Raw genomic sequence first — 27,259 nt, 5'->3', positions numbered from 1 at the left:
ATTCATGAATGTTTCCGGGACTTGCGGGCCTGAGTCACAGGGATGGGTTGAATAGGTGAAGACTCTATACCCTTAAGTGCAGGAGAATGAGGAGAGATCTTAAAGGGGTATCCCAAATTTTGAAGGGTGTAGATAAGGTCAATGCTTTTTCCTCTCAGATTGGGTGAGACTAGAAATAGAGGTCATAGGTGTAGGGTGAAAGGTAAAATATTTAGGGGGAATCTGAGGGGCAATTTCTTCACTCAGAGGTTGGTGCGAGCGTGGAATGAGCTGCTGCAGAAATGGTAGATGTGGGTTCAATTATAATATTTAAGGGAAGTTTGGATAAGGTAAATAGATGAGAGAGGTATGGAGGGCTATCGTCAGGGTGCAGGTAGATGGAACTAGGCAGAAAACCAGGCTGGTATAGTCTTAAGTAGGCCGAAGGGCCTGTTTCTGTACTGTAGTACTCTATGACTCCAAGTGGTTGGAAGTATATTTTAATAGCAGCATTCAAATATAAGTGCTGTTGGATTCTTTATAAACATAACATTGAAAGTAAATCTTTTAATACTGAAATGCCATAAAATATAATAAAATGTTTTCTTTGAATGCTTATTTTAGAAGATTTTTGTAATTCTGACAAAAGTTTGTTACTAATTTAATTTTTTGTTTAAAATTAAAAAGTGAATACAATAGAAAGAGAAACAAATGCTGCTTTGGATTTATCCATCAACTTACAGCCACTCTCAGTAGAGTTTCTGTTGTTACTAGCACACTCTATAGATTTGATAAAAATCCATGATCCTACCAGAGCAGGAAGTAACCATTTGTATGGCAGAATCATGGACTGTTAATACACCATTAGAGGATTATGTTTCCTGCAATATACCATGCTTCTGATATTGGCAAGTATTAAAGTACATTTAATTTAATGATGTAATCATGATGTGCACCAGGAAATTGCAGATTTAAAGAACTTGAGCTGTATTTGTTGTACCAGCATTCTTTTCACTTAGAAGTTCTCAGACTTTCTTCATTTATGAAATGTGTTCTGGGGAGGGTATTCCACAATCTTGTACCCAAGTAGAAGGCAGAGTTCAAAGAGCAAAATTTTTGGGAAACTACAAGCACAGTAATCCTAATTACCTGTGAACACCACGCCACATTAAGAGAACTAAAACAGAGAGTCATCTGATTTGATTTCCTTTGTTCACTTTAATAGTGAAATTAAACATTATTTGACATCATAACTTTCTTTAAAAGCTACTGTAGGCCATATGGCCCTTCAAACATGTGCTGCCATCCAAAAAGACACATTTGTTTTAATCAACTCCGGATTCTTATTCTATCACAATTTCTCTTATTCCAATTCCATTTTCAAGTTTGTGATTTATCATTATCCGCCTACTAGTAACATTCTCGACATCATCTATTTGCTCACATCATTTTAGATTATAAATAGAACATTATTTAGGCTTGTATATCATATACACTTACACAGCCATGTGAACGCATGGGACCAGGCAAGTTCCCTATTATTTCCCAAGTATCTTTCTCGGGATCATATTTTTCAATAGTCTGCAGATAACTTCCCTTAGAATACGAGTATCCACCTGTAACATAAATGCAGCCATTCATCACCAATGCACCACATTCCATTCGACTTTCATTCATTTGGGTTATCTGTTTCCATTCATTCTTTTCTATGTCGTAACAATCAGTGATAGTTGCCTGTCCACCAACAAGGTAGATCTTGTTATATAAACCCATGGAGCACAGCCCATACTCTAGAAGAGAAAAATAGAACAACTAAATTATAAACATTCTTATAATAAGAACTGCATACATTCACTGTTTCAACTTTTTTCCTGACTCACAGTTCCTAAAATCTGCTGTTACTAGATTAAAAAAATAGCAATTCCAACATATCCATTTTAATTTTGTTTTCTCTACTGTAAGCTTCATGAAGAGAAATTTAAGGTATTTCAGAAGTAGTTGGTAAGAGTCTATAATTAACATTATGCTAGTTGTAACTGGTTGTACCTTCTCATAACACTGCACTAAAACCTTGCAAAATTACTTCCTACTGTAATTTGAGTATAGTATTTTACTCAGCACTACTTTTAAAACAGTGGACAAAGGACACATCACAAGAACACTGCTGTCAAAAAATGAAGTTCTCTGTGCAGGTAGTAGAATCAATTTCAATGCACATGGGCAAAATGTAGAAAAGTGGGGAATGCATCTGTAACACATTACAGATATTTCTTAAGTAAGAGTGCAATCATAGTTACTTATTCCTGAACTCGTCCCCCACTCCAGAGTACTCTACATACCATAAATCTAACCATATCATTTTCTTCAATTCTTCATGAATGCTTTTGAGCCTCGACTTCCTGTGAAACTAAACATTTTCCCATTCCTATTGTTCCTATTGAAGTACTAACATCATTGCCTGTGGCCTCACCTCTCTGGATTATTTCTAATGCTTCTACTCCAGACATTAGAATTTTCAGCCTCTTGCTGCAATTTGTACTCACTATTTTGAGCTTAGTAAATCTATGCTCATTGAAACATTGCTCATGGGACCTCTGGAACTCTAGAATGGCTTCTAAAATGCAACACGTTACCCTCTCAAAGCACCCAGCTCCATCTATTTGATTCAAGCCATTCAGTAAACAGAGAAATTCTGTAGACATAATCCTTATGTAGTCATCACAGGAACAGGGGCAATACTCAAGAAGCTGGAGGTACTCTGTGGGTCAGGTAGCATCTATGGAAGGAAATGAACAGTCGACATTTCAAATTGAAACCTCTCATTTGGACTGGAAGAGGGAATATAGCAATATAAAAAAAGGTGTATGGAAGGGGTAGATAAGACTGGAGGATTTGCATGTGAACATCTTCCTCACCTGGAAGGGCTTTTTTAGGGCTCTGAATGGTGGTGTGGGAGGGCATATAGGGACAGTTGTTACCCCTCCTATGTTTATGTGGGGAAGTGCCAGGGTCAGGTGAGAAGGCGGGGGAGCAGGAAGGATGGGGCATGTACAAACTACATTCCAAATAAATCCATCATCAAGCTAATGTGTAGATGGTATCCCAGTTTGTCAGTTCTATATTGTCCCCCTTCCATCTGAAACAAATGGGGACTGCTTTCTCATCAGCATATACTTTTTTTTAAAGGAACCTGCACTACTATGCCCTTTTCTGAGGCAGTTTTGCCCCGCGTCATCTTGCAAAGGAATTCCAAGGAGCAAAGTCTGTTGCATGGTTTATCCTTACACAATTTACAGCCTTCCCACTTTTGGCATCAATGTGACCCATTGCTTTCCCACCAAACACACATGTAACATCTGCATTACATTGCAATGAAAAAAATCAATGTCTATGTCAGTTCTGATACTAATTGCAGAGCAATTTTCTATTACTATTACATCTCCATACTAGTGCTTATTCCTTTGAATGTTTGGTCCAGTGTGTCAAGCAATCTACCTGAATTCTCTCATTTACCAACCCAAAAACTAAACATCCAATAGCACCTGAACAAAATAGAGTTGAGAATTGCAAATTAATGCCTATATCTTTAATCTGACCACATTTTTCCCAATAATTTCCACTGGTCCCTTTTTGCCTGGACCAAAGTTGTAGCTCAGGGAAAATTGTTTGAACCATATTCACAGCAGCTTGCAGAATAAGTACTAGTATGGAGGTATAAAACAGTTTTGCAAGTTCATTGCAATACATAGTAATAAAATTATAAATTAAATTAACTAGATATAAAAATATATTAAATAAATAGTGCAAAATGAGAGAGGGAAAGTACTGAGGAAGTGTTCATGGGTTCAATGTTCATTCCGAAATCTGATGGTGGAGGGGAAGAAGCTGTTCCTGAAACACGGAGTGTGTGACTTTAGGCTCCTGTACTTCCTCCTTGATGGTAGCAATGAGAAGAGGGAATGTTCTGGGTGATTAGTGTTGCGTATTTAATATTTGAATAATATTGAATATAATATATTGATTGATTAAGCATTCTTGTTCATTGAAATAATTCATTACGGGTTATATGCCATTACTAAAAGTAGAGAGAAAAAACAAAACTCACATTACTGGTTCTGTTCTTTTCCTTTGAATTAGTTTAATGGTTCAAAGCTACAAAGCATAACAGTGATGACGAGGTATTTTTAAAGTGAAGCTGGGACAGCTGCCAACCTATTGAAGCACAGTGAGACATTTGAGCAAATGAAAAAGCACAGAAAGGAACAGCAAGTGAAAAACAGTGCAACACATGCAGAGATAGTTGAGTTTAAAAAAGGCAGAAAACAGAAGAATTCACAGATTCATAAATAGTGAGTACTGGGTAATAATAAACATAAATTAAAAAGAGCAGAAATGGTGACTACATTGACATGTTCAATTGTTCAACAGGTAACTAGCTCATTTACACTAAACTAATTGAACGTTACTTTGAATCAAATAAAACAGCCAGTGAGAAACGAGTACCAATTTTGCTGAGTGCATTGGGTTTAAAGGCATACAATTGCTTCAAAGTTTATCTGCTCCAACCAAACCAACTGAAATGAGCTTTCACACACAAAATGCTGGTGGAACGCAGCAGGCCAGGCAGCATCCATAGGAAGAAGTACAGTCGACATTTCGGGCAGAGACCCTTCGTCAGGACTAACTGAAAGTAGAGATAGTAAGAGATTTAAAAGTGGGAGAGGGAGAGGGAAGATCCGAAATGATAGGAGAAGACAGGAGGGGGAGGGAAGAAGCTAAGAGCTGGAAAGTTGATTGGCAAAAGGGATACAGAGTTGGAGAAGAGGAAGGATCATGGGACAGGAGGCCTAGGGAAAAAGAAAGGGGGAGCCCAGAGGAAGATGGAGAGCAGGCAAAGGGTAATTGTGAGAGGGACACAGAGAGAAGAAAAAAAAGGGGGGAATAAAAATAAATAAGGGATGGGGTAAGAAGGGGAGGAGCGGCATTAACAGAAGTTAGAGAAATCGATGTTCATGCCATCAGGTTGGAGGCTACCCAGATGGAATATAAGGTGTTGTGTCTTAATTGAAAGTGTTGCAACTCTGTATCCCTTTTGCCAATCAACTTTCCAGCTCTTAGCTTCACCCCTCCCCCTCCTGTCTTCTCCTATCATTTCGGATCTCCCTCTCCCCCTCTCAAATCTCTTACCATCTCTTCTTTCAGTTACTCCTGATGAAGAGTCTCGGCCTGAAACGGCGACTGTGCTTCTTCCTATGGATGCTGTCTGGCCTGCTGTGTTCCTCCAGCATTTTGTGTGTGTTGCTTGAATTTTCAGCATCTGCAGATTTCCTCGTTTGTGAAATGAGCTTTGCTGATATTGTGAAAGTAATGCAGGAACATGTAGAACCAAAACCATTGTTGGTTGTGGAATGCTTTAGGTTTCATAAGCAGAATCAAAAGGAAGAGGAGTCCATTTCAACGTATGTGGTTGAATTCAAGAGATTATTTGAGCATTGTCAGTTTGGTAATGGGCTTAATGTTGTACTGAGAGACCATTTAGTTTGTAGGATCTGACAAGAAAGCATTCAACTGTGGCTTCTAGCTGAAGCACAATTTACGTTTAAAGGAGTAGTTGAAATAGCTCTGTCAATGGAATCAGCAGACAGAAACGCAATTGAGTTGCAGTCAGGAATGAAAGTGAGTGTGAACAAAATTGCAACGCCTAAACAGAAACTGGCTAAAAATTGTGGTAGGAGCTCACATACTCCAGACTAATGCAGATTTTAAAAGGAAATTTACAAAAAATGCTACAGAAAGGTACTGGATGATGCCAAAACTGTCTCCACACTGTACACCATGAATCATCTCCCAACAGACGGCAAACAGGTGTTGGTGCCAAGCTCTGTGCCTCTGGTTGAAAAGCATATTGGACCAAGGAAGCACTATGTTGCTCAGAGGAATTGTGAAAGTGATGAAAGTAGTGGTCCGACTACAACAGTATTTGTAGGCAGCATATCTGAGGAAGCTTCTGATATATTAATCAGGCAGTTACTTGCAAAATGTGGCTTGGTTTTAAGCTGGAAGAAGTTCAAGGAGCTTTAGGAAAGTTGCAAACATTTGGCTTTTACGAGTATAAAGAACCAGAATCTACAATGTGTGTATTAAGGTTATTGCAAGAGCTTCAAGTGGGAGACAAAAAAACTGCATGTAAAAGTAGATGCAAAGACCAAAACCAAGCTGGATGAGTGGAAGGCCAAAAAGAAAGGAGTTAATGGAGATATAAAAAGAGGGGTTGTCAGATGATGTTGTGGATGAAGAAACCAACAGGAGAGATCAGATCATAGGAGCAATAGAAGGATTAATAGTTCACTCTAGTGAACTATATGCACCTACCCAAGATCAAGATGCATATCCTAGAAAGAAGGAAGGCAAGAAAAAGAAAGATAAGAAGTTGAAAAGAAGAGAGAAAGAACTTAAGTGTGGAAGAAGGAACGTGGGAAAGAAAACATGGGATAAAAAGAGAGAAAAGGCTGAGACAAGGAGAGAAGCAAAAGCCATGAAAAGGAGAAGAAAGGTTTCCAGAGCTATCAGAACTACTTCCTGCAGTCTCAGAGTCCACTCCTACAACCACCCCAGAGGAGATCCAAACCTGAGATTGTTTCACATCCATATGTCTCACCTGCCAAGCAGAGTGATCCTCCTTGTCGGGAAAGATATTATCCCACAAGAGTAAGAAATCCTCCAGAGTGATTAAATCTTTAGGCCTGAATAGGACAAATTAAAATTTACTGTGCTGTGATGTCTGTATAGTAGTTGTATATTATGTATATAGTTGAGATGTATTCTATAATGAGTTGAGTTGATAGCCAAGCAGGGTGTAGTGTTGTGCATTTAATATTTCACTAATATTTGAGTAATGTGTGTGTCTATATATATATATATTGATTAAGTATTCTTGTTCATTTAAATAACTTATTACGAGTTATATGTATAAATACGTGACTTGCATATGTCATCACGCTACCATGTTATACATACTTTATACTTTATTGTTGCCAAACAATTGGTACTAGAATGTACAATCATCACAGCGATATTTGATTCTGCGCTTCCCACTCCCTGGATTACAAATATTAAATAAGAAAAATATTAAAAATAGTAAAAATGAGTAAATATTAAAAATTTAAATTATAAATCATAAATAGAAAATAGAAAAATGGAAAGTAAGGTAGTGCAAAAAAACGGAGTGGCAGTTCCGGATATTTGGAGGGTACGGCCCAGATCCGGGTCAGGATCCGTTCAGCAGTCTTATCACAGTTGGAAAGAAGCTGTTCCCAAATCTGGCCGTACAAGTCTTCAAGCTCCTGAGCCTTCTCCCAGAGGGAAGAGGGACGAAAACTGTGTTGGCTGGGTGGGTCTTGTCCTTGATTATCCTGGCAGCACTGCTCCGACAGCGTGCGGTGTAAAGTGAGTCCAAGGACGGAAGATTGGTTTGTGTGATGTGCTGTGCCATGTTCACGACCTTCTGCAGCTTCTTCTGGTCTTGGACAGGACAACTTCCATACCAGGTTGTGATGCACCCTAGAAGAATGCTTTCTACGGTGCATCTATAAAAATTAGTGAGGGTTTTAGGGGACAGGCCAAATTGCTTTAGTTTTCTCAGGAAGTAAAGGCACTGGTGGGTCTTCTTGGCAGTGAACTCTGCTTGGTTGGACCAAGTCAGGTCATTTGTGATATTGACCCTGAGGAACTTAAAGCTTTTGACCTGCTCCACTTGCACACCACCGATGTAATATATATATGTGCCTCACTTAAAGTAAGGAACAGAGTTAGACTTAAAAGGGTCAGCAGCTTCAAATTCCTGGGTGTCAGTACCTCTGAGGATCTATCCTGGGCCCAACATATCAATGCAGTTACAAAGAAGGCACAATAGCGGATATATTTCATTAGGAGATTGAGGAGATTTAGTATGTCACCAACAACACTCGCAAGTTTCTATAAATGTACAGTGAAGAGCATTGTAACTGGCTGCATCAACGTCTGGTATGGTGGGCGAGGATACAGCACAGGATTGAAATAAACTGCAGAAAGTAGTAAACTCAGTCAGCACTAGCCTCCCCCAGCATCCAGGACATCTTCAAGGAGTGATGCCTTAAAAAGGCAGCATCTATCATTAAGGATCCCCATCACACACATGTCCTTTTCTCATTTCTACCATCGAGGCGGAGGTACAGGAGCCTAAAGACACACTCAATGTTTCAGAAATAGCTTCTTCCCTTCCACCATCAGACTTCTGAATGAACTTTGAACCCATGAACACTACCTAACTACTTTTTTTCCTCTATTTCACTACTTATTCAATTTGACTTTATTATATATAGCTTGCTGTAATTCATAGTTTATATTATTATGATTGCAATGTACTGCTGCCACATAACAACAAATTTCGTGATATATGCCAGTGATATTAAACCTGATTCTGATTCTTGCCGCTCTTGTTTTTCCTTTTAATTAATTTAATGTTTTGATGCTACAAAACATAATAATGGGGTTCCTTAATGATGAAAGCCACCTTTTTGAGGCATACCAATTGCAACATTCCAATTTTCCTCAAACTTCTAATGAAATATAGTCACTGTCATACCTCTTTGTAATTGCATCAATGTGTTCGGCCCAGGATAGATCTTCAGAGATGCTGACACCCATGAACTTGAAACTGTTCACCCTTTCCACCTCTGATCCTTCGATGATGAGTAGTGTGTCTTTCCCCGACTCCCCCTTCCTGAAGTCCATAATCAATCCCTTGGTCTTACTGACTTTGAGTGCAAGGTTGTTGCTGCCACACCACTCAACCAGCTGATCTATCTCACTCTTGTACGCCTCCTCGTCACCATCTGAAATTTTGTCAACAATAGGTGTGTCATCGGCATCTTTTTCGATGCCGTTTGAGCTGTGTCTAGCCACACAGTCATGGGTGTAGAGAGAGTAGAGCAGTGGACTAAGCACAGGTCGTTGAAGGTTGCCAGTGTTGATTGTCAGTGAGGAGGAGATGTTTTTTCCAATCTGTACAGAATGAGCTCTCCTGGTGAGGAAGTCAAGGATCCAGTTTTAAAGAGAGGTACAGAAACCCAGGTATTAGATTTTGTTGATTAGAACTGAGAGTATGATGGTGTTGAATACTGAGCTGTAGTCAATAAAGAGCAGCCCGACATAAGTAGTACTATTGTCCAGGTGATCAAGTTCAAGTTCAGTTGCCATTCAGCCATACATGAATATCCATGAACACAGCCAAACAAAACAGCATTACTCCAGGGCCAAGGTGCGAAACACAGTACCAACAGTCATACACAGCACAAAGCACATATAGCACGTGTAAGATAGAAAGCATATATAATACCAACAAAACACAATAGCAACAGTCATACACAGCACAAGGCACATATAGCATATGTAAGATATAAAGCATACATAAGATATCAGTAAAATACAGTTGCACACAAAAAAATACCATCCAAAACTCTTGAGTCCATGAATGTTGCAGCAGTCTGTCATCAAACACAATACAGCTCATCTTCTGCTGAGCGATCACTGGGGGGCAGCACCAACACAAGCTTGGATGCTGCACCACCCTGCCCCCAGCACTGGTGGAGCACACCGACTCCAGCATTTCCCTCCTGGGTGGCTGTAAACAAACGACACCACAGCTTGAGGACTAGTGCTCGCTTTGTCAAGGGCCACGCAGCTCCCCCTCCATTTGCCGCCGCCGCCTGTTAATAAATCAGTGAATCAGACTTGCAGCATTCCACATTAACAATGTCCACCAGAGTCTTGTGATTGCAAGAACAGTGACTAAGATGATCACTCGCTGTTAGACTGCACACCGCCTTCGCACACTGACTCCTCGGAGCCAGGTTGCAGCAGGATTCACATCAAGTCCATTTCTTTCAGTTTCTCTGCCAGTGAGCAACTCACTGACAGGGTAGATCTGCAGTATTTTAAGTTCTTAATGTCCAGCAGGGTCTTGTGATCATAAAAAGTACTTAAAAAAAAAAGACAATAACACCTTTGGTCGGCTCTGGAGAAGCTGCTATGAAGTGATCCCAGGCTGAGTGGACAGCCAGAGAGATTGCATCTGCTGTAAAGATATTGTGGTGATAGGCAAATTGCAGCTGGTCCATGTCCTTGATTCTGGTCATGACCAACCTCCCAAACCACTTCATCACAGTAGATGTGAGTGTAACTGGGTAATAGTCACTGGGCAGCTTACCCTGCTCTTTTTGGGCATTGGTATGATTGTTACCCTTTTGAAACAGGCAGGAACCTCTAACTGTAGTAGTGAGAGAATGAAGATGTCCTCTCTTCACTCCCGCCAGTTGGCAGGCACAGATTTTCAGAGCCCTACCAGGAACACCATCAGGGCCTGACACCTTGCAAGGGTTCACCTTGAGTGATGTTCTGACGTCAGCCTCTAAGACAGAGATCACAGGGATTCACATAGATGTAGTTTTATTCTCCATTTCAAAGCATGCATAGAGGTGTTGAGCTCATCTGAAAGTGAAGATCACTGCCATTCATGACGTTATGTTTTGCCTTGGAGGAAGTAATGGCCTGCAAACCCTACCAGAGCTGAAATGCATCCAATTCCATGTCGAACCTCAATCGGAATTGTTTTCTCACTCTTAAGAATGCCACAGCTAGCCCTCAGCAGGCTATGATTCTCCTGGTTCATCCACGGCTTTTGATTTGAGTGTATCTAGTATGTTCTTAAAAGCGCACAGTCATTGATATAGGTGATGATGAAGTCATTGACAACTCTGGCATATTCATTCAGACTTGAAGATGAATCCCTGAATTCTTGAAGATGAATCTAAAAATTTATATAGTATTCATACTTTGATAATAAATATACTGTGAACTTGAACTTGTCCAGTCCAAAGCAGTCCTGTAAGCACTCCTCTGCCTCCCTTGACCATACCTTCTTGGTCTTCACTGGTGACTATTTATGAAGCTTGCAGACATATACCACCTCTGCTGCCTGCCATCACTACTTTTTTACCTCGATAACCTGTTCTCAATTACATCTCATTCCGTTACTGCCCTCTTCTTAAACAGAAATACACCATATATCTTAACAATTTCATATCCAGAGCTCTTTTGTGTTGCTTTTCATGAAGCTAGATAACAAGGATAAAAGTACCAATTAAGCACCTTTTATTGAAAATAATCAATGTTCAACTAACAGCTGTGTCTGGTGTAACAACTTATTCAGCTCATATTACACAGTTCTTTAAAGTGCACTCACATTCATTGTATACTACAGAAACATTTGTGCATAGTTGATCTCAAAATCCTTGTCATTTTTATTGTTCAATTAAAAAAATAATGAAAATGTTCTAATAGTGATTTTAATTTACTAGAACTGCTTTAAATACCTGGGTGTGGAGTGATGGTGGTTATTGTCCACTCGTTGAGATCTGACTTGTAGCTCTGAATTTTATCATAAGTTGAACTTCCTCGGTAACCGTAGTGTCCTCCTGTTACATAGATAACTTCCTGGACAACACAAGCAGTTGCATTTCCAACCCCTATCCATCAGATTTCTGTTAGTAACAGTGCAGTAATAAAATCCTTACTGAAGAAAAAGTAATTCAAACTGCTTTTAATTAAATATATGATGAATTTTAAATAATGCTCTGATAACTTAAGTCTCTTTAAACTAGTAGATTAGTATCAAAATACAAAATAACATCTGTTAAAATATTCCTTCTACTGTTTGCTCAAATATCTTAGCAGCATTCTTAGAAGTAAATTATGTTCTAATGTTTACACTGTACATAGCTCAATAGTGAAAAAAAAACACAAACAGCACAAAATCAGTCCAGATTTCAGTACTACTAGGTTGGTTTGGAGGCTATCATGTCAATTCTTTTGCAATTTTAATCATAAACAGTTAATGGTTAAAACCTGTTTGATCTTACATTGATTACATACCTTTCAGCATGCTTGCGATCGGAATCCATTTCTTTTTCAAAGGATCATAAAACTCTGCGTCTTGCGCTGGAGCACCAGCTCGGTATCCACCCATCACATAGATACAGCCATGCATTACCACTGAACAGTGATAATAACGAGCATTTAACATTGGGCTCCCTTCCACCCAATTATCCATTTCTGAATTATAAATCCACACGGTATCTAGGGCTTCCAGGTTATCAGAATTATAACCACCTGTAACATAAATGTTTGGTCCTAAAGCAGAAACAGTATAACTTTCTGTTCTGTAACCAGGCAACTGTGAACCCTGTGTCCATAAATCAGTTGACGGGTTCCATATGTGGACCTCAGAAAGTGGATGCCAGTAATAACCACCAATTATATACATATTACATGTTAACTTCTTGCAAAGCTGTAAACTCATACAGTAATTTGATTCCAGAATATGACTTTTTAAAGAGTGCATCTTAACATCAATGGTGAGAAGAGACCGGCCATGCACTTCAAGTGCTGTTTTGATGTAAAGGTCATCTAAATCAATTTGGACATATTTTAACAATTCCACCAAATATTCAATTCTATTTTCCGTATCATATGCAATCCACCTGACAATAGCTTCAAGAAGTATATCTACCTTCCACACATTGAGGTTTTTTCTGGACAGTATAAAAAGGAGTTTGTCTTTGCTGGTTTCTAAGTATTCATCCTGTCTTGAAATTTCTTCAAAGTTGGAGAGAAACATTCTTCGAGATTCTTTCTCTAAGTCAGTACAAAGATGGCTTTCTGCAAAAGAATGTATTCCTATACAATTGCCAAAATCTAGATGTCTGACCAGAAAGTTTTCACATGCCTTTTTAACTGATGCAAATTGCAGGAGATCTGCAGTCTCTAACAAAGTTTGGACATTGTTTTCTGTTATTAGTACTTCTGATGTGTATACATACCTTATCAGAGCGTCTAAGATACTGTGATCAATGGTTGGAAGTTTAATAATCGTGGTAGCTTTTTCCTGCATATCTGCGGTGAACATTGCTTTGAAGTAAGAGCTACAAGCTGCCAGAGCAACTTTATGGCAGTGAAATAATTGCCCTGAGAAGCATTCCAAAATAATGTCGGTGAATAATCCACTTTGATAAAATTCGTTAAACACATTAAGGAATTCTGTGGAGTAATTTGTATCCTTGAATTCATAGGAATAATGTTCTTTTCCAGCCATATCTGTAAAATAATTACATTTATTATTGTCATTCTTACTTAAAATTTGCTTTAGTAGGTTCTATTGAGCAGGTTTATCTGTTCATATTTAATTTGGAGGTGCAAAATCATCAGTAAAGCTATTAAAAGACAATACTCAGCAATGATATGTTAGTAATTACCAGTCTGAACGGCAGACCATGCTGCAATCTTGATTAAGGCATATATACCAGCTGAACATTTGAGGGAAGATGAGAGTAATTGCCTTTAGCAAGTGTAGTAAGAGGAATCTTAAGTATGGAGGTGTTTGGTATGTCAGGAATGGGTGGACACGGCTTATTCAACGAAAACTGCCAACGTTATTGGAATTATATTTAAACATGATAGTCAGAGGTCAACAAACTTCAAAGATGGTCAACATTTATTATCAAAATATGTATACCAAATACAACCTTGAGAATCATCTTCTGACGGGCAGCCATAAAACAAAGTAGTGCAATAGAATCCACAAAAAATCCCCACACAATAAAGACCATCAAACACCCAATGTGCAGAAAAGAACAAATTATGCACATAATAAAAAAGGAAACAAATAAGGCACAGAGCATGAACTGCAGAGTCCCCAGAAGTGAATCCATAGACAGTTCAGCACCACAGCCATTCCAGGAGCCCTGTGGCTGCAGGCCACAGCCACAACACTATGCTCCTGAGAGATCACATTCAGAACTCACCCAGATTTAGTTAATTATTTTCTCTCTGTCAAAAACTGAGGAGATTCTATAATATTCAGGTCCATTTACAAGTCATTCAGTAATGAACCATTTAACACCAGACTGCAAAATAACTCATAAAATAGCCAGAATTGGGTTGGTAAGTGTAGGTAACACTTCCACTACATAGTATAATAAATGAAGGAAATAAGCTGTACATGGAAAGATGATTAAAATTTGACATGGAGAGGGTGAACCTGCTTCAAAATTAAATAGTTAAAACAGTAGGCATAGGAATTGTAAATGTATGGCAAATATGCTTATATACAAAACAAAATGTTAGGAAAAGACCCCATCCTCCAGTGGTGTTTTGTTTCAGGTCATGGACTCATACAACACGGAAACAGGCCTTTTGGCCTAATGAGTCTATACCAATCTTTAAGCGTCCATTTATACTCTAATTCAACCCTAACCCATTTTATTTCCCCACATTCCCATCAACTTGAGATTCCACAACTCACTGACACTCAAGTGATGACTTACTGCAGACAATTAATCTACCACCATTTAAGAAAAGTTTGGATGGATACATGAATGGGGAGGGTAGGGAGGTGCAGGACGATAGGATTAGGCAGAATAACAGTTCAGCACAGACTAAATGGGATTAAGCTGAGTGATTTCTAAAGTTGAGTGATCAATAGCTCTATTGTCAAAATGAGGCTGAGAAAGTGGCCACTGGTAAATACTGAAGATAGCTCAAAAGGATTTAAGAGGAAAATGAGGAAATAGGTATCAGTGTTGGTTTCTCCTGTATAGGATTATATAGTACACAAAAAAGCTGCACAGGAAAAAAATATTGATCTTACTAATTTAGACAAGGGAATGTGGAGAGAATAAGATGGGATCAGTAAATGATTAGTGCAATCATGTAATGGTTAGTATGGACCATTGAGGCTGATAGACTTGTTTCTATGCTGTGTGACTCCATGACTTCTTGATTTTATGTGGGAGAACATATTATGATTTTTTAAAAACAATTTGAGGCTTGCTAACTTTTACACTGTCCAGACTGTAATTACAGATGCCTGGGTAACAAATCAGACTGAATTGTCTTTGTGCCCAACAGGGGACGAATAATAATAAGTGTTACATAATTCAGAATTCACTCTGAATGAAGTAAAATCTGATAATGATCATTTCCAGATCCTATTTCATCACTCCAGAAACTTCGCTGGCACTCCTGGTGTTCAAACATTAATGCTGGAGCATTGCAAGTCAAGCATGCAGTGAACAGTGCTCCTTTTGTGACCACTCCCAGGTCAATCAATATGCTCGTATTCTATACTGCTAGATTACAACTGAGGTAAATTAAGCTCTATACCAAATCTCCTCAAGCACATAAAATATGCTTTTGGTATGCCACCAAAGACTTGCAGATTTCTAAAGATATACGATGGAGAGCATTCTGACCAGTTGCATCACTGCTTGGTGTAGAGGCTCCAATGTGCAGGATGAAAAGAGGCTGCAGAGGGTTGTAAACTCAGCCAGGCACAGCCCTCCTCACCATCAAGGACATCTTCAAAAGTCAGCATGTCATGAAGGACCCCCATCCAGGACATTCCTCTTCTAGTTACCACCATCAATGAGAATGGTGCTGCTACCCGATGACCCATACTCGATACTCAATCTTTTAGGAAATGTTTCCTCCCCTCTGTTACTGGATTTTGAATTGTCCATACCTTATTACTTCTCATCTGCATTATTTATTTATTGTAACTTTTATCTCTTGCACTGTACTGCCGCTGCAAACAACAACTTTCGTGATATACTGTACTTCAGTAAAAAATAAACATGATTCTGATTCATTTTACCGCTGCACCTTTCTCTGCTACATTTCCCACCTCACTCCACAGTGGCACCAATCCAAAATCATACCCTGTCCTTAACCCAATGAATGCACTGGAGGGAGAAAGCCTCCTGACAGATTGTACCCTTCATGCAGGCTCGGTTTCTTAATATGTCAGAAAATCAGTGCCTCATCAGGTGGATGATGCATGTCTGCACGCTCCATGGACTGCAAAGAAGTAAAAAGTCAAGATCCATTTTCAAAAAGAGCACTAATCTGTATGCTGACAAAAAATTTGATAATGATCAGAGTGACACAGGACTGGCTAGCTTGAGATTTCCAACATGAGATGGCTTAAACCAGAAGTGAATGGCAAATTAATTAAAATGGAATTGGACACTGGCTGGGCTGTTTCAGTCATCCCACAAAATGGGTTTGAAAGGCATTTGAAAGATACTGAATTGAAGCCTGCAAATATCCAACTAATAACTTCTACTGGGGAAAAGATAACTCCTGTGGGAATGACATTTCTAACAGTGAAATACAACAACCAACAAGCTACATTGAACTTGTACATGGTAAAAACAGGAGCACCAGCATTGTAGAGGCATGATTGGCTGAGATAACTACAAGTTGATCGGAGGTCATCCACTATTTTCGTACCATATCCCCTGTAATAAAGCAACTTAAGAAAGGTACTCAACGATGGCACAACTGTCTCCATGCTGCACACCATGAACCGTGGCCCAGCAGAGGATAGACAGTGTAGGTGCCAAGCTCTGTGCCTCTGGTTGGAAAATGTATTGGACCAAGGAAGGAATATATTGCTCAGAGGGATTATGAAAATGACAAAAACAGTGGACTGACTACTGTTTTTGTAGGCAACATTCTGAGAAAGTTTTGATATGTTAATCAGGCAGTTACTTGTGAAATATGGTTTGGTTTTAAGATGGAATAGAGTCCAAGGAGCTACAGGAAAGTTGCAACCATTCGGCTTTTGTGAGTATAAAGAACCAGAATCTACGCTGTGAGCATTAAGGTTATTATATGAACTTCAAGTGGGAAGACAAAAAGCTGCTTGTAAAAGTAGATGCAAAGTCCAAAGCCTATCTGGATGAATGGAAGGCCAAAAACGAAAGGAGACAATGGAGACATAAAAACAGAAGATCTGTCAGATGATATTGTGGATGAAGAAACCAAGAGCTGAGATCAGATCGTAGAAGGAGCAATAGAAGGGTTAGTAAGAAAATATTCCAGTGAACTAAATGCACCTTCTCTAGATCAAGATACACATCATAGGACGGAGGAAGGTGAGAAAAAGAAAGACAAAAAGCTGAAGAGGAGAAGAGGGATAGAAAGAAAGAACATGAGCGAGAAAGAGAAAGGCATGAAAGAGAGAAGGAACGTGAGAAAGAAAAAGTGGGATAATGAGAGAGAAAGAAGCCGGCACCAGGAGCAAAGCAAGGATCAAAGTAGATCCAGAGAGAAAAGCTGAGAAAAGAAGAAAAATGGTGTCCAGACTGTCAGAACCACTTCTTGTAGTGTCAAAGTCAACTCCTACAACCACCGCAGCGCAGGCCCCAGAACCCGAGATTGTTTCACGGGTTTCACCTGCCTAGCAGAGTGATCCTCCTGTCAGGAAAGACGTTATCCCACAAGAATAAGAAATACTGCACAGTGATTAAATCTTTAGGCATGAATGGGCCAATTTCAAATTTCATGTGCTATGGATGAATGTGTGGTAGTTGTTTTGTATAGTATATCATGTAGAAAGTTAAGTTGCATTCTATATTGAGTTGGAGTTTATAGCTAAGCAGGGAGGAGTGTTGGGTATTTAATATTTTGGTAATATTTGAATAATCTTGTAACTTTATTGGTTAATTAAGCATTCTTGTTCATTGAAATAATTCATTGTGGATTTATAGGTATAAATATGTGAATTGCATATGTTGTCACGCTGCCATGTGATACGTGTATGCTTCACAAAGTAAAGAATAGATTTGGATTTCCTATTCTTGTGGAATAACAACTTTTCTGATAAGGGGATCACTCTGCTTGGCATTCCTGGTTCTCTTGTTTTTGCTTTTAATTGGTTTAATGTTTTAAAGCTACAAAACTTAATAATACGTGTCCTTAATGATGGATGCTGCCTTTTGAATGTGTTCTGGATGCTGGGGAGGCTAGTGCCCTTGATGGAGTTGGCTAAGTTTACAACTTTCTCCAGATTTTCCTGATCCTGTGCAGTGGCCACTCCATACCAGACAGTGATGCAACCAATGACAATGCTGTCTTGGAAAAATTTGTGAATGTCCTTGGTGACATAGCAATTTACCTCAAACTCTGAATGAAGTATAGCCTCTGTCATGCCTTCTTTGTAATTGCATCAATATGGTTGACCCAGGATAGTTCATCAGAGATGTTGACACCCACGAATTTGAAACTGCTCACCCTTTCCACTTCTGATCCCTCGATGACATGTGTGTGTGTTCCCTCGATTTCCTCTTCCTGAAGTCCACAATCAGTTCCTTGGTGTTACTGTTGTTGAGTGCAAGATTGTCACTGTGACACCACTCAACCAGCTGATCCATCTCACTCCAGTGTGCTCATGACAGAAATGCAAGAGGTTGTACCCTTCGTGCAGGCTCAGATTCATTAATATGTCAGAAAATCAGTGACTCATCAGGCGGGTGATGCATCTCTGCACGCTCCTTGGACAAGATCTATTGCCTGCAGGATCAGGCGGATATCCTCTGCTTGTGGTTATTGAAGTGACTGCAACCTGCAGCTACTGTGCTACACAATGATTTCAGGGCTTATCAACCCCCCCACAATGTGAGTATCTGAACTGGTGCATGGAAGACGTGCACCATTTGATACAACTAAAGATTGATCATTGTTCACTCTGAAGGTTGATCTTTGTTTTGCTGTTGTATGTTTTGTCCAATGACAGAAGACACTGTGAGAGATGGAAGAGATGTGTTAGTTGGATTATTAAGATCTTCATTTTACGAATGATCACTTGACATCAGACTAGAGATGTGTATATAAATTGCCTGGATGAAATTAAATTTTAACACCAGATACCTGTGGATTCCCCTTCTGGATGAAGAGACCAGTGAGCTGAGGTGATATAATTTAATGGGATAAATGGTAGAAAAAGACTTATTGGTGATGATTATAACAAGCAGTGTGACATTACATAAAGATGACTGAATTTCAGTGATGGATAAGCATTTGGATAAGTCAGGAAGTACACATAGCAAGAGAGGAAGGATGAACCTACAAGAATATTAATTGTGAGAAGTGATGAGCTGGATTTCAGCAAAGAGAACACTGAGTTAAGAGTCCTATCACATCAAAGTGTAGGTGAATCTTTCCTGATTCACTGAAATCCTCGAACTTGTAGCATTGAATTCAGGAAAAGGAAACCAGATGCTTGCTGCTGTCTTTTGTGGTCACACCCAGACGTGTCTATGGAAGACAGCCTCTTTTGCACCACTTCCAGTTGAATATCAGTTGGAAGAATCAAAAAGGTAGCACAAGCATAGATTGTTCTCTGGGTGGAGGATTCGATGTCCATTACAAAAAAGTGTCCAGTGGTGCAACTGCAATGTAATTCTAAAAGGCACAGTCTGCAACAGAAAATAAAGTAGCAAACATAAAGAATAAGCCATTCTCAATGGAGGTAGTGGGGTGGGGGTGGGGGGTAGATGAGCAACAAGAGGAGGAGAAGGTGGAACCTGTTTACTTTGAGAAAAAGACTGTGACAATCTTTTCATCCATGCCACTCATGATTTTACACCCTCTGTAAGGCCACCCCTCAGCCTTCTTCACTCCAGGGAAAGCAGTCCTGGCCTATCCAGTTTCTCCTTATAACTCAAAGCCCTCTACTCTCACCAACATCCTTGTGAATCTTTCCTGCACCCTCTCTAGCTTAATCAAAGCTTTGATATATCTTGGCAACCAGAACTGCACCAGTATTCCAAGTACAGTCTCTGCACACCTTGTACATCTGTAACATTGTGCTCAGTGCTCCTGCCAGTGATGGCAAACATGTCATATACCTTGTCTATGTGTGTCAGGGAAGTATATATTTGTGCTCCTTGGTCTTTCTATTCCATATCACTTCCAGAGCTTTGAAATTCACTGTATACAATATGTCCTTTCCTGATTTATCTTTCCAAAATGCATCCCTTCATACTCTTTCAAGTTAAATTCCAGTGGTTGTGCTTTTCCCAGTTCAGATCCCATTGTAGATTTAGACAGTATTCTTCACTACCCACTATACCACCGGTTTTGGTATCATCCACAAAAGATAATAATTTGACTACTGAAATTCTGTCTTTCCATCTACAAAGTAAATATCAGGCTGGATTACATTGTATTTATACAGGACATGGAAGGGGATCATGTACTTGCCAACCAGCATATCTGGCAAAGTCAAATTCAAGGGCTGCGTTGTAAATGCTTGCCCTGAACTTGTAAGACATGCACTGAATCTATCCATTTAATAGGTCTCAATAAGTTATTAAATTTCAGTCAGTGACTTTAACATGCATCTTTCCTGATATTGCCTACTCTATTACTAGGTCCCTCACCATCAATATTCTGGGGCCCTACCATAAAATTAGTTAGAAGACAGGCATTCTGTGGTAAGTCATTCCCAGACTCTCCTAAGTCTTTTTACCATCTACCATTGGAGCATACTCAACCAGACCTTCAACAACCCTGAAGAAGCTCATCACTATCTAGAACAAAAAACGAATGGCTGGAGGAACTCAGCATGTCGAGTAGCATCTGTGGTGGGAAAGGGAGATTTGACATTTGAGGTTGAGACCATCCATGAGCACATATGCAGAATTTCAGCCTGAAACATTTACCATCCCTTTGCCCTCACAGATGCTGCTCAACACCCTGAGACCCTCCAGGACTTTTTTGCTCCAGATTCTCTAATGTCACCATCAGGTGCCTTTACACCTCTCACCACTGTCACACCATGCCTTTTAGTGCACTATCAACATATATCACCCTTGCATGAAAATAGAACCATCTGAATGTACCAAGTCATAACTATTCTGACGTGAAATGTATAATCCTCCTTTTATCATGGCAGAGTCAGAATCTTCTCTATTGATTGATTGATTGATTGAGATACAGCACAAAGTAGGCCCTTGGGCTGGTCTGGACTGTGGGAGAAAACCCATGCTGTCACATGGAAAATGGACAAACTCCTTACAGGCAGCAGCGGGAAGCTTCATAACACAGCCATGAGAATACTCAACACCACAAGAACAGTGCTCCAATTATTAAAGAGGCAGCTCACCAGTAACTCCTTAAGGATCACTAAGATTTGTAACGGAAACTAGTCTTGCCAGGGGCATCCACTTGCCTGAGAAGGAGTCAGACTTGTCAGATATGGAGAAAATGCAAACCTGAATTCCAGCAAGCTTCATTAGCCTGGATGTATATTTAGGCTGTTCCATTTTCCAGCGTTGCTTCCTTTGCCTCGAAAGGCCCAAATCTTAACTGTTAAATAAGTTATAATGACGAGATTCATTATATTTTAGCTTTAGATATATTCGCTAACAAGGTAGTTCAAACACGAAGCCTCTAGTGAAGGTTAATAGAAGAACAACTTAACTAACTAGCTTCTTCTGTGCCTGAAACCACTAAATATACCTGATATTCTTTGCATAATTACCTGTCTATTGCGGAACAGATACAATTACACTGCCGTTTGTGGTTCCAACCATAACATGTTTACAGATTCAATTATTCTTTGCATATTGGTAGCATGTAATAATGTAATATCGATGTCTTCGAAAAATAGTAATTTCAGTTGAGAGTTTAATATTGCTATTGTTCGGTCAGAAATCAGAATCCGCCGTTTATAACGAGCCACAAAGCAAGTAAAATACACTATCAAGAGGTAATCGTGGATCGATTTTACTTAGAAACAGCGAGCGTACCTTGTTTTTACAGGTTGATTATTTTCATCAGCAATGGGGAGAAAACAGTCAATAAAGTGTTGTCGGTAGTGACTTACATGACCGAGTGAAGGCCCTGGAAGGCACAAGGGATCTATTTAATCCAGACAACTGGAGGGTTCCTGTCCTATTTTGGACTGGTGTGGAGTTGAACCGATCAGCTGTCATAGTTTACTGACGCCATTCGCTAGTGTATTTCAAGCTCAGACTATTCATACCATCTCGAGGGCAGAGCTGCATTTTGAACTGGGAAAGTTGGACCGTGCACTGTAAAGAAATTTAACGGTTTGTAATGATATAATGCACATCAAAATGCAGTGCGAAATGCTATTTATTAAAGTATCTCAGAATTTGAGGTGGTTTTCTCAAGCGATATTGTGGAGCTAACTGGCGGAAAGATTTTCTAAACTTTTATTCCCTCGTGATTGTGTCTAGTTTCATAGTTTAAAGCACAACAATCGATTGTTATTCTGTAACAAATCCACCGAAGTTCGCGTTAATTTATTAATACCTGACACCAAACTAAATTTGTCTTAATGATCATAACTGTAGGAGTATCAGAGCAAAGTTCTTTGAGGTGATTATTTAACCTTGTATTCAACAAACTTGCAGTGGAAACGGAATGAACTGAGGTCGCTGTCTTCAAGTAAAATTGATCTTCTAGTTTAAAGGCTGCCCGAAAAAAATCACTGTCTCGATCTCTGCCATGTGAGTCACCATTATAGAATTAAAGATTTAGGCTTTGGGAGTAGATAGGAAGAACATGATGTGAAATAAATATATCCAAGTATTCTGTTAAGCTGTTTGAGCATGTAATATAATTTATATTTTTATCTTCGTTTTTTTGAAAAAACATACTCATAGGGTGAACATCCTAGGGTGAACATACCATACTCCAACTTCGATATAAAAACCTATAATAGAAGCATTCGGACCCGTGTTAGAGAATGACAAACTTCAAATGGAGAATCTTACTTCGGGACTCTCCAGCCATCGGGAACATTATCCCTGTGTTTAGTCCTGTTAGAATTTTACAGGTTTCTCTGAGATCTCCTCTCAATCCATTGAACTCAAGTGAGCAATGTTCCCAATCTCTCTCTACGTGTTAAGTCCTGCCAACCCAGGAATCAGTCCAGTAAATTTAAGACAAGAATATCCTTTCACAAATAAGGGGACTGATACTGCACACTAACCCCCAGGTGGGAGGATTTACCAAGCCTCTGTACTGCTGCAACAAGATGTCCTTGCTCCTGTGCTCAACACTGCCCATAATTACAAACTACAGTCTAGTCTCTGGGGAACACAACTTCACAACTTTCATCTTCTGCCCATTCACCTATTAATGACCAATATCACAATGGGAGGATTTGTAATTAGAATTTCTGAATGCAGTACAAAAATGATTTAAAGCAAATTTTAAATTTTTTTTAAAAAAACAAATCTTTATCCAATTGGAAACAGTTATTTTCTGCTAACTTAAGGTGAGACTTAGATTTTAGTGCACTTCACGATTTTCTTTGTAACTCCAATAACCAAATCACTGATATATCTTAAGTGGAAGAGGTAAAACAAGGTATGAACAAGAACCCAGAATAGCAGACACGGCAGATTACAAACATAAAGAGGGACAAGGCCTTTAACAATTTCCCCCTGGATCAATAAAGTATGACTATGACTATGACTAGAAGATTTGATAGGGACAGTGTTAAAATTTGTCAGTTATTTAACCAGAAGCCAAAATAAGTTGGAAAAAACAGAAAGATGAGTGATCAAGACTTTGTAAGGGATAGGAAGTGAGCAGGAGAATTTTGATTGATATGGTAATAGAGAGTAAAAGCTAAGTTGATTAGCAATGTGTTAGAAAGGTCAAGTCTGAAGAAAACAATAGCCTGGATATAGGGTTTGGTAACCACAGCATTGAGTCCAAGCACAGAATGAGCGACAACATTGCTGAATACCTGTGCTCTGTCCACAGTGGCCACCTTCAGTTCTTGTTTACAAGCCATTTCAACTCCCCTCTTCATATCATCTCCACTCACCTTCCAACCTCTGTCACTATCTCCAGCCCTCCTTCCCTCACCTGGTTTCATCTGTCCATCAAACCCTCCTCAAATGGATTCACCCATCATTTGTCTCATTTGCTTCAGTCCCTCTTCCCCCTCACTATTTTAAATGGGCTATCTCCCCTTTATATTCTCAGTTCTGATGTAGGGTCTCTGTCCAAAACAGCAACTATCTATTTGCCTCCACAAAAATTACCAGACCTTCGGAGTTTCTCCAGTGAATTGATTTTTTTCCCTCAAGATCCCAGCATCTGCAGCCTTTTATGTCTCTTTAATTATGATGAGATGGGAGAATATTGGGCAAAATGACTGGTGAAAAGTAGACTGTCTTGGAGATGACAGAAATATGTTGTGTTAGATCCATTTTTAGCCAAAATATGAAGCCAAGATTCCAAATTATTTCAATATTGAATATTGAAAATAAACATGAAGTAGCCATATTTCTTTTCATTTAATGTATACATGAAAGCTGTACATTAACTATCAATTTCACAATTAGCTATTGTGAATAAAGCAGTCATGTATTTCACTTTCTAATTTAATCAAGATGGTATTAGCATAGATTAAATTAGCGAACAGCAAGACTAAATTAGATTAACAAGTACTTCACCCGAAAAACTGGTGTAGGTAATTCGGCCTTACAGTAGAAACCTTCTGGAACTCTCATTCTGGTGTTAAGCCTTATAGGATATGCGAGACACAACAACAAAAGATGGACAGTTATGCAAATCTATAGAACAACCTGAACCTAGAACTGATGTCACAATGCCACATCCTCTAACAATTTTACTGAATGGAGAGAGTCTTTGTTAAAAATTTCAATATAATTGCAGCAATAAGATATTGTTATATTCTTTGTAGGCTATAAGTAAAATTGGATCAAATGCACAATTTTAATTATGGCAAACTGTCAACAATAGTTATCATGTTAGCAAAACTAACAGCACTGTCTAAAGCAGAAGTCTGGAAGCTACTGTGCTTTTCTGCTCCTTCAAAAAGTGTGCTGTTAAAACTAACCTAGAGGCAAATATTAAAATCATTGACTTGATCTGACCTTCATTTTTAACTATTCTCCAGGATGTATTTCATTGTAAACATCCTTGAGAAACACATGCCTTGCTGAATGAGGTATGCTGAGATTATTGAACAGCTTAAGTCATAATTACTGCTGAACAACTTACTGCCTCACTCAGAAAAATATTTTTATGTGGAGTCAATAATAATTTCAGCATTATACTTTAAAAACTTTCCAATTTGTTTTCTATGATAAATTCCATATTAATGATATGCACCAACAGATCTTTCACTTTTTGTAAAGCATTTAAAAAAACTTAATTGTTAAATCTTAATTGTTCAATCTGTTTCACATTACTGTAAATGGCAGAGAGCCATCTGTTAAAACATTAATATTCAGAAATGCAAAGTTTCAGTGATAGAGAATGCAAAATATTCGTGAGCAGATTGCTTTGATGTCAGTGTCACTATTGATAGAAAAATCCTTATTTACATAAAAGGGGTGAGAGTTAGGAAAATGAGATTAATTTGGATAGGATGAGTACACTTTGAATCAGAAATGTAATGGATGAGTAGCTATAGAATGGCTTAAGCCAGTGTAACTCTTGCTTTTGGTATGAATGTTAGTGGATTAGGTCCCAGAACAGTGATTAGCAATTAAAAATCAGGTGTGCAAGGTATTCAGTGAGGAGGAAGTACTGTGTTATGAGAAGCACAATCTAACAGATAATTGGCAAAAACAAATTCTGTTTCTCTGAAAATTGACGTAGGAGTCAGATGGTATTATTTCAGAAAGCATAGATGTCTTTGGTACTCTGCTTAATATTCATACCTTATGCTGTATTACTATGCACTCATATCATAATACTGCGTGGGATTTTTGGAAAATATCAACCATGTTTCCTTCAAGTTACAGGTCAAATAATCACAAACCTGAAGTATTCCTCTAGAACATGATGTAAACTTAAAAGACCATGGTAGGTGGAAAATTTAAGGTAATAAAATAAAATCTGCAACAAATAGCTTGCATCAATATTGGTGACAATTGCAGTGCCAGGCTGTTACTAAATCCCATCCAGTTTATAAATGAAAAGGAAATCTTTAAATATTAGCAGCTTTGGCAAATTGTAACTCTTGCTCCACAGATCTTTAAAATGGTCTAGCAAGTTTCTTAATTCAGGGCAATTGGGGTTGAACAACATATGTCTGCAAGACAGCAGCTCCCAGATCCATTAATAAATAAATGTTTAAAAAAACACAAGTCAGTCTTTAAAGATACTCCTTCAGCTTCTAATATCCAAACACCTATAGAAATAAGAATTTTTTGTGTATTCATTGACTACTTCCTTTGAGTACCATGATTGCGTTTGCTGTTGCTCCTCTGGGTTCCACGTGGCATTATACTTAGTTATTGGGGGTAGCTATTACTGCATGGGTGCCTCTCTAAAGGAATCCTGCAGACCACAGTGAACTTCGAACATTAACTGGTGTTAATTGGTGGAAAAGGGTCAACTTTAAGTGTTTGGGTGTCAGCATCTCAGAAGATCTGTCCTGGGCCGAACAATCATGAAGACAGCATGCCAGCAGATCTATTAGGAGCTTGAGATTTGGTTTATCACCGAAGATTCTTGCAAATTTCTATAGATCTACTGTGGAGAGCATTCTGAGTTGATGCGTCAAAGCCTGGTATGAAACCTCCAAAGCACAGGATTTTAAGAAGCTGTAGAGGGTTGTAAACTCAGGCAGCTCCATCACAGGTGAAAACCTTTCCACTATCAAGGACATCTCAAGAAGCAGTACCTGAAGAAGGCAGCACCCATCATTAAAGACCTTCACCTTCTCACTACTACAATCAGAGAGGAGGTACGGGAGCCTGATGGCTCACACTCAACATTTTTAGGAACAGCTTCTTCATCTCTGCCATCAGATATCTGTATGGTCCATGAACATTACCTCATTACTCCTTTTTTTAACATTATTTATTTTGTAATTTATAGTCATTTTTGCCTTTGCAGAACAAATTTCACATCATACAAGACAATGATAATAAACTTGATTCTTATTTTAACTTGACTTTGATATTCCCTAGGGTATTATGCCAAGGGTTACACTATTATACTCCAAATATTACATGCAGGACTATGCCTACATATGAAGTAGGAGCATCAGCAGGTGATACAACCTTGTATGCCTACACGTCCATTCAATAATAAAGTATTATTAAACCTTTAGGCTTAATTTCACTTTCCTGCCTGTTTTCCCATAAATCCTGATTCAACATTAGCCTAAAAATCTTACAGTCTTGGACATACTGAATGAACCTCCCGATTTAGAATTAGAATATTCCAGAGCTCAAGGGTTGGAGTTCTGGGGACATAACTTAAGATCAAAGCCCAAAAGGTTGAAGACAACTTCAGTGAGTCTGGAAGTTGAGGTCTGACGGCTGAAGCCCTGGGGCCTGTGTGTCTGCTGGGGAAGTCAGAGCCCTGATGT

At 38.9% G+C, this 27,259-nt stretch overlaps 1 protein-coding gene across 2 annotated transcripts; it reads right to left on the bottom strand.

Annotated features, from left to right (window-relative positions):
* Window positions 1-1,269: 1,269 nt before the first annotated feature.
* klhl23 (kelch-like family member 23) lies at window positions 1,270-13,168 on the bottom strand. 2 transcript variants are annotated; one of them, XM_072259653.1, is made up of 4 exons: window positions 11,950-13,168; window positions 11,391-11,543; window positions 4,085-4,191; window positions 1,683-1,769 (listed from the first exon to the last, which is right to left on the bottom strand). In XM_072259653.1, exons 1-3 carry the CDS (start codon window positions 13,166-13,168, stop codon window positions 4,118-4,120), a joined length of 1,446 nt encoding a protein of 481 aa, XP_072115754.1. In that variant the 3' UTR covers window positions 1,683-1,769; window positions 4,085-4,117. The 2 variants fall into 2 exon arrangements, with proteins under 2 accessions (XP_072115753.1, XP_072115754.1); XM_072259652.1 differs by lacking the exon at window positions 4,085-4,191 and having other exon boundaries at window positions 1,270-1,769.
* Window positions 13,169-27,259: the final 14,091 nt, after the last annotated feature.

This window comes from Mobula birostris, chromosome 6 (assembly GCF_030028105.1).
Source record: "Mobula birostris isolate sMobBir1 chromosome 6, sMobBir1.hap1, whole genome shotgun sequence".
Lineage (NCBI taxonomy): Eukaryota > Metazoa > Chordata > Chondrichthyes > Myliobatiformes > Myliobatidae > Mobula > Mobula birostris.
The sequence above is the reverse complement of the archived record's forward strand: the minus strand, read 5'-3'. Positions and strand labels throughout refer to the sequence as shown.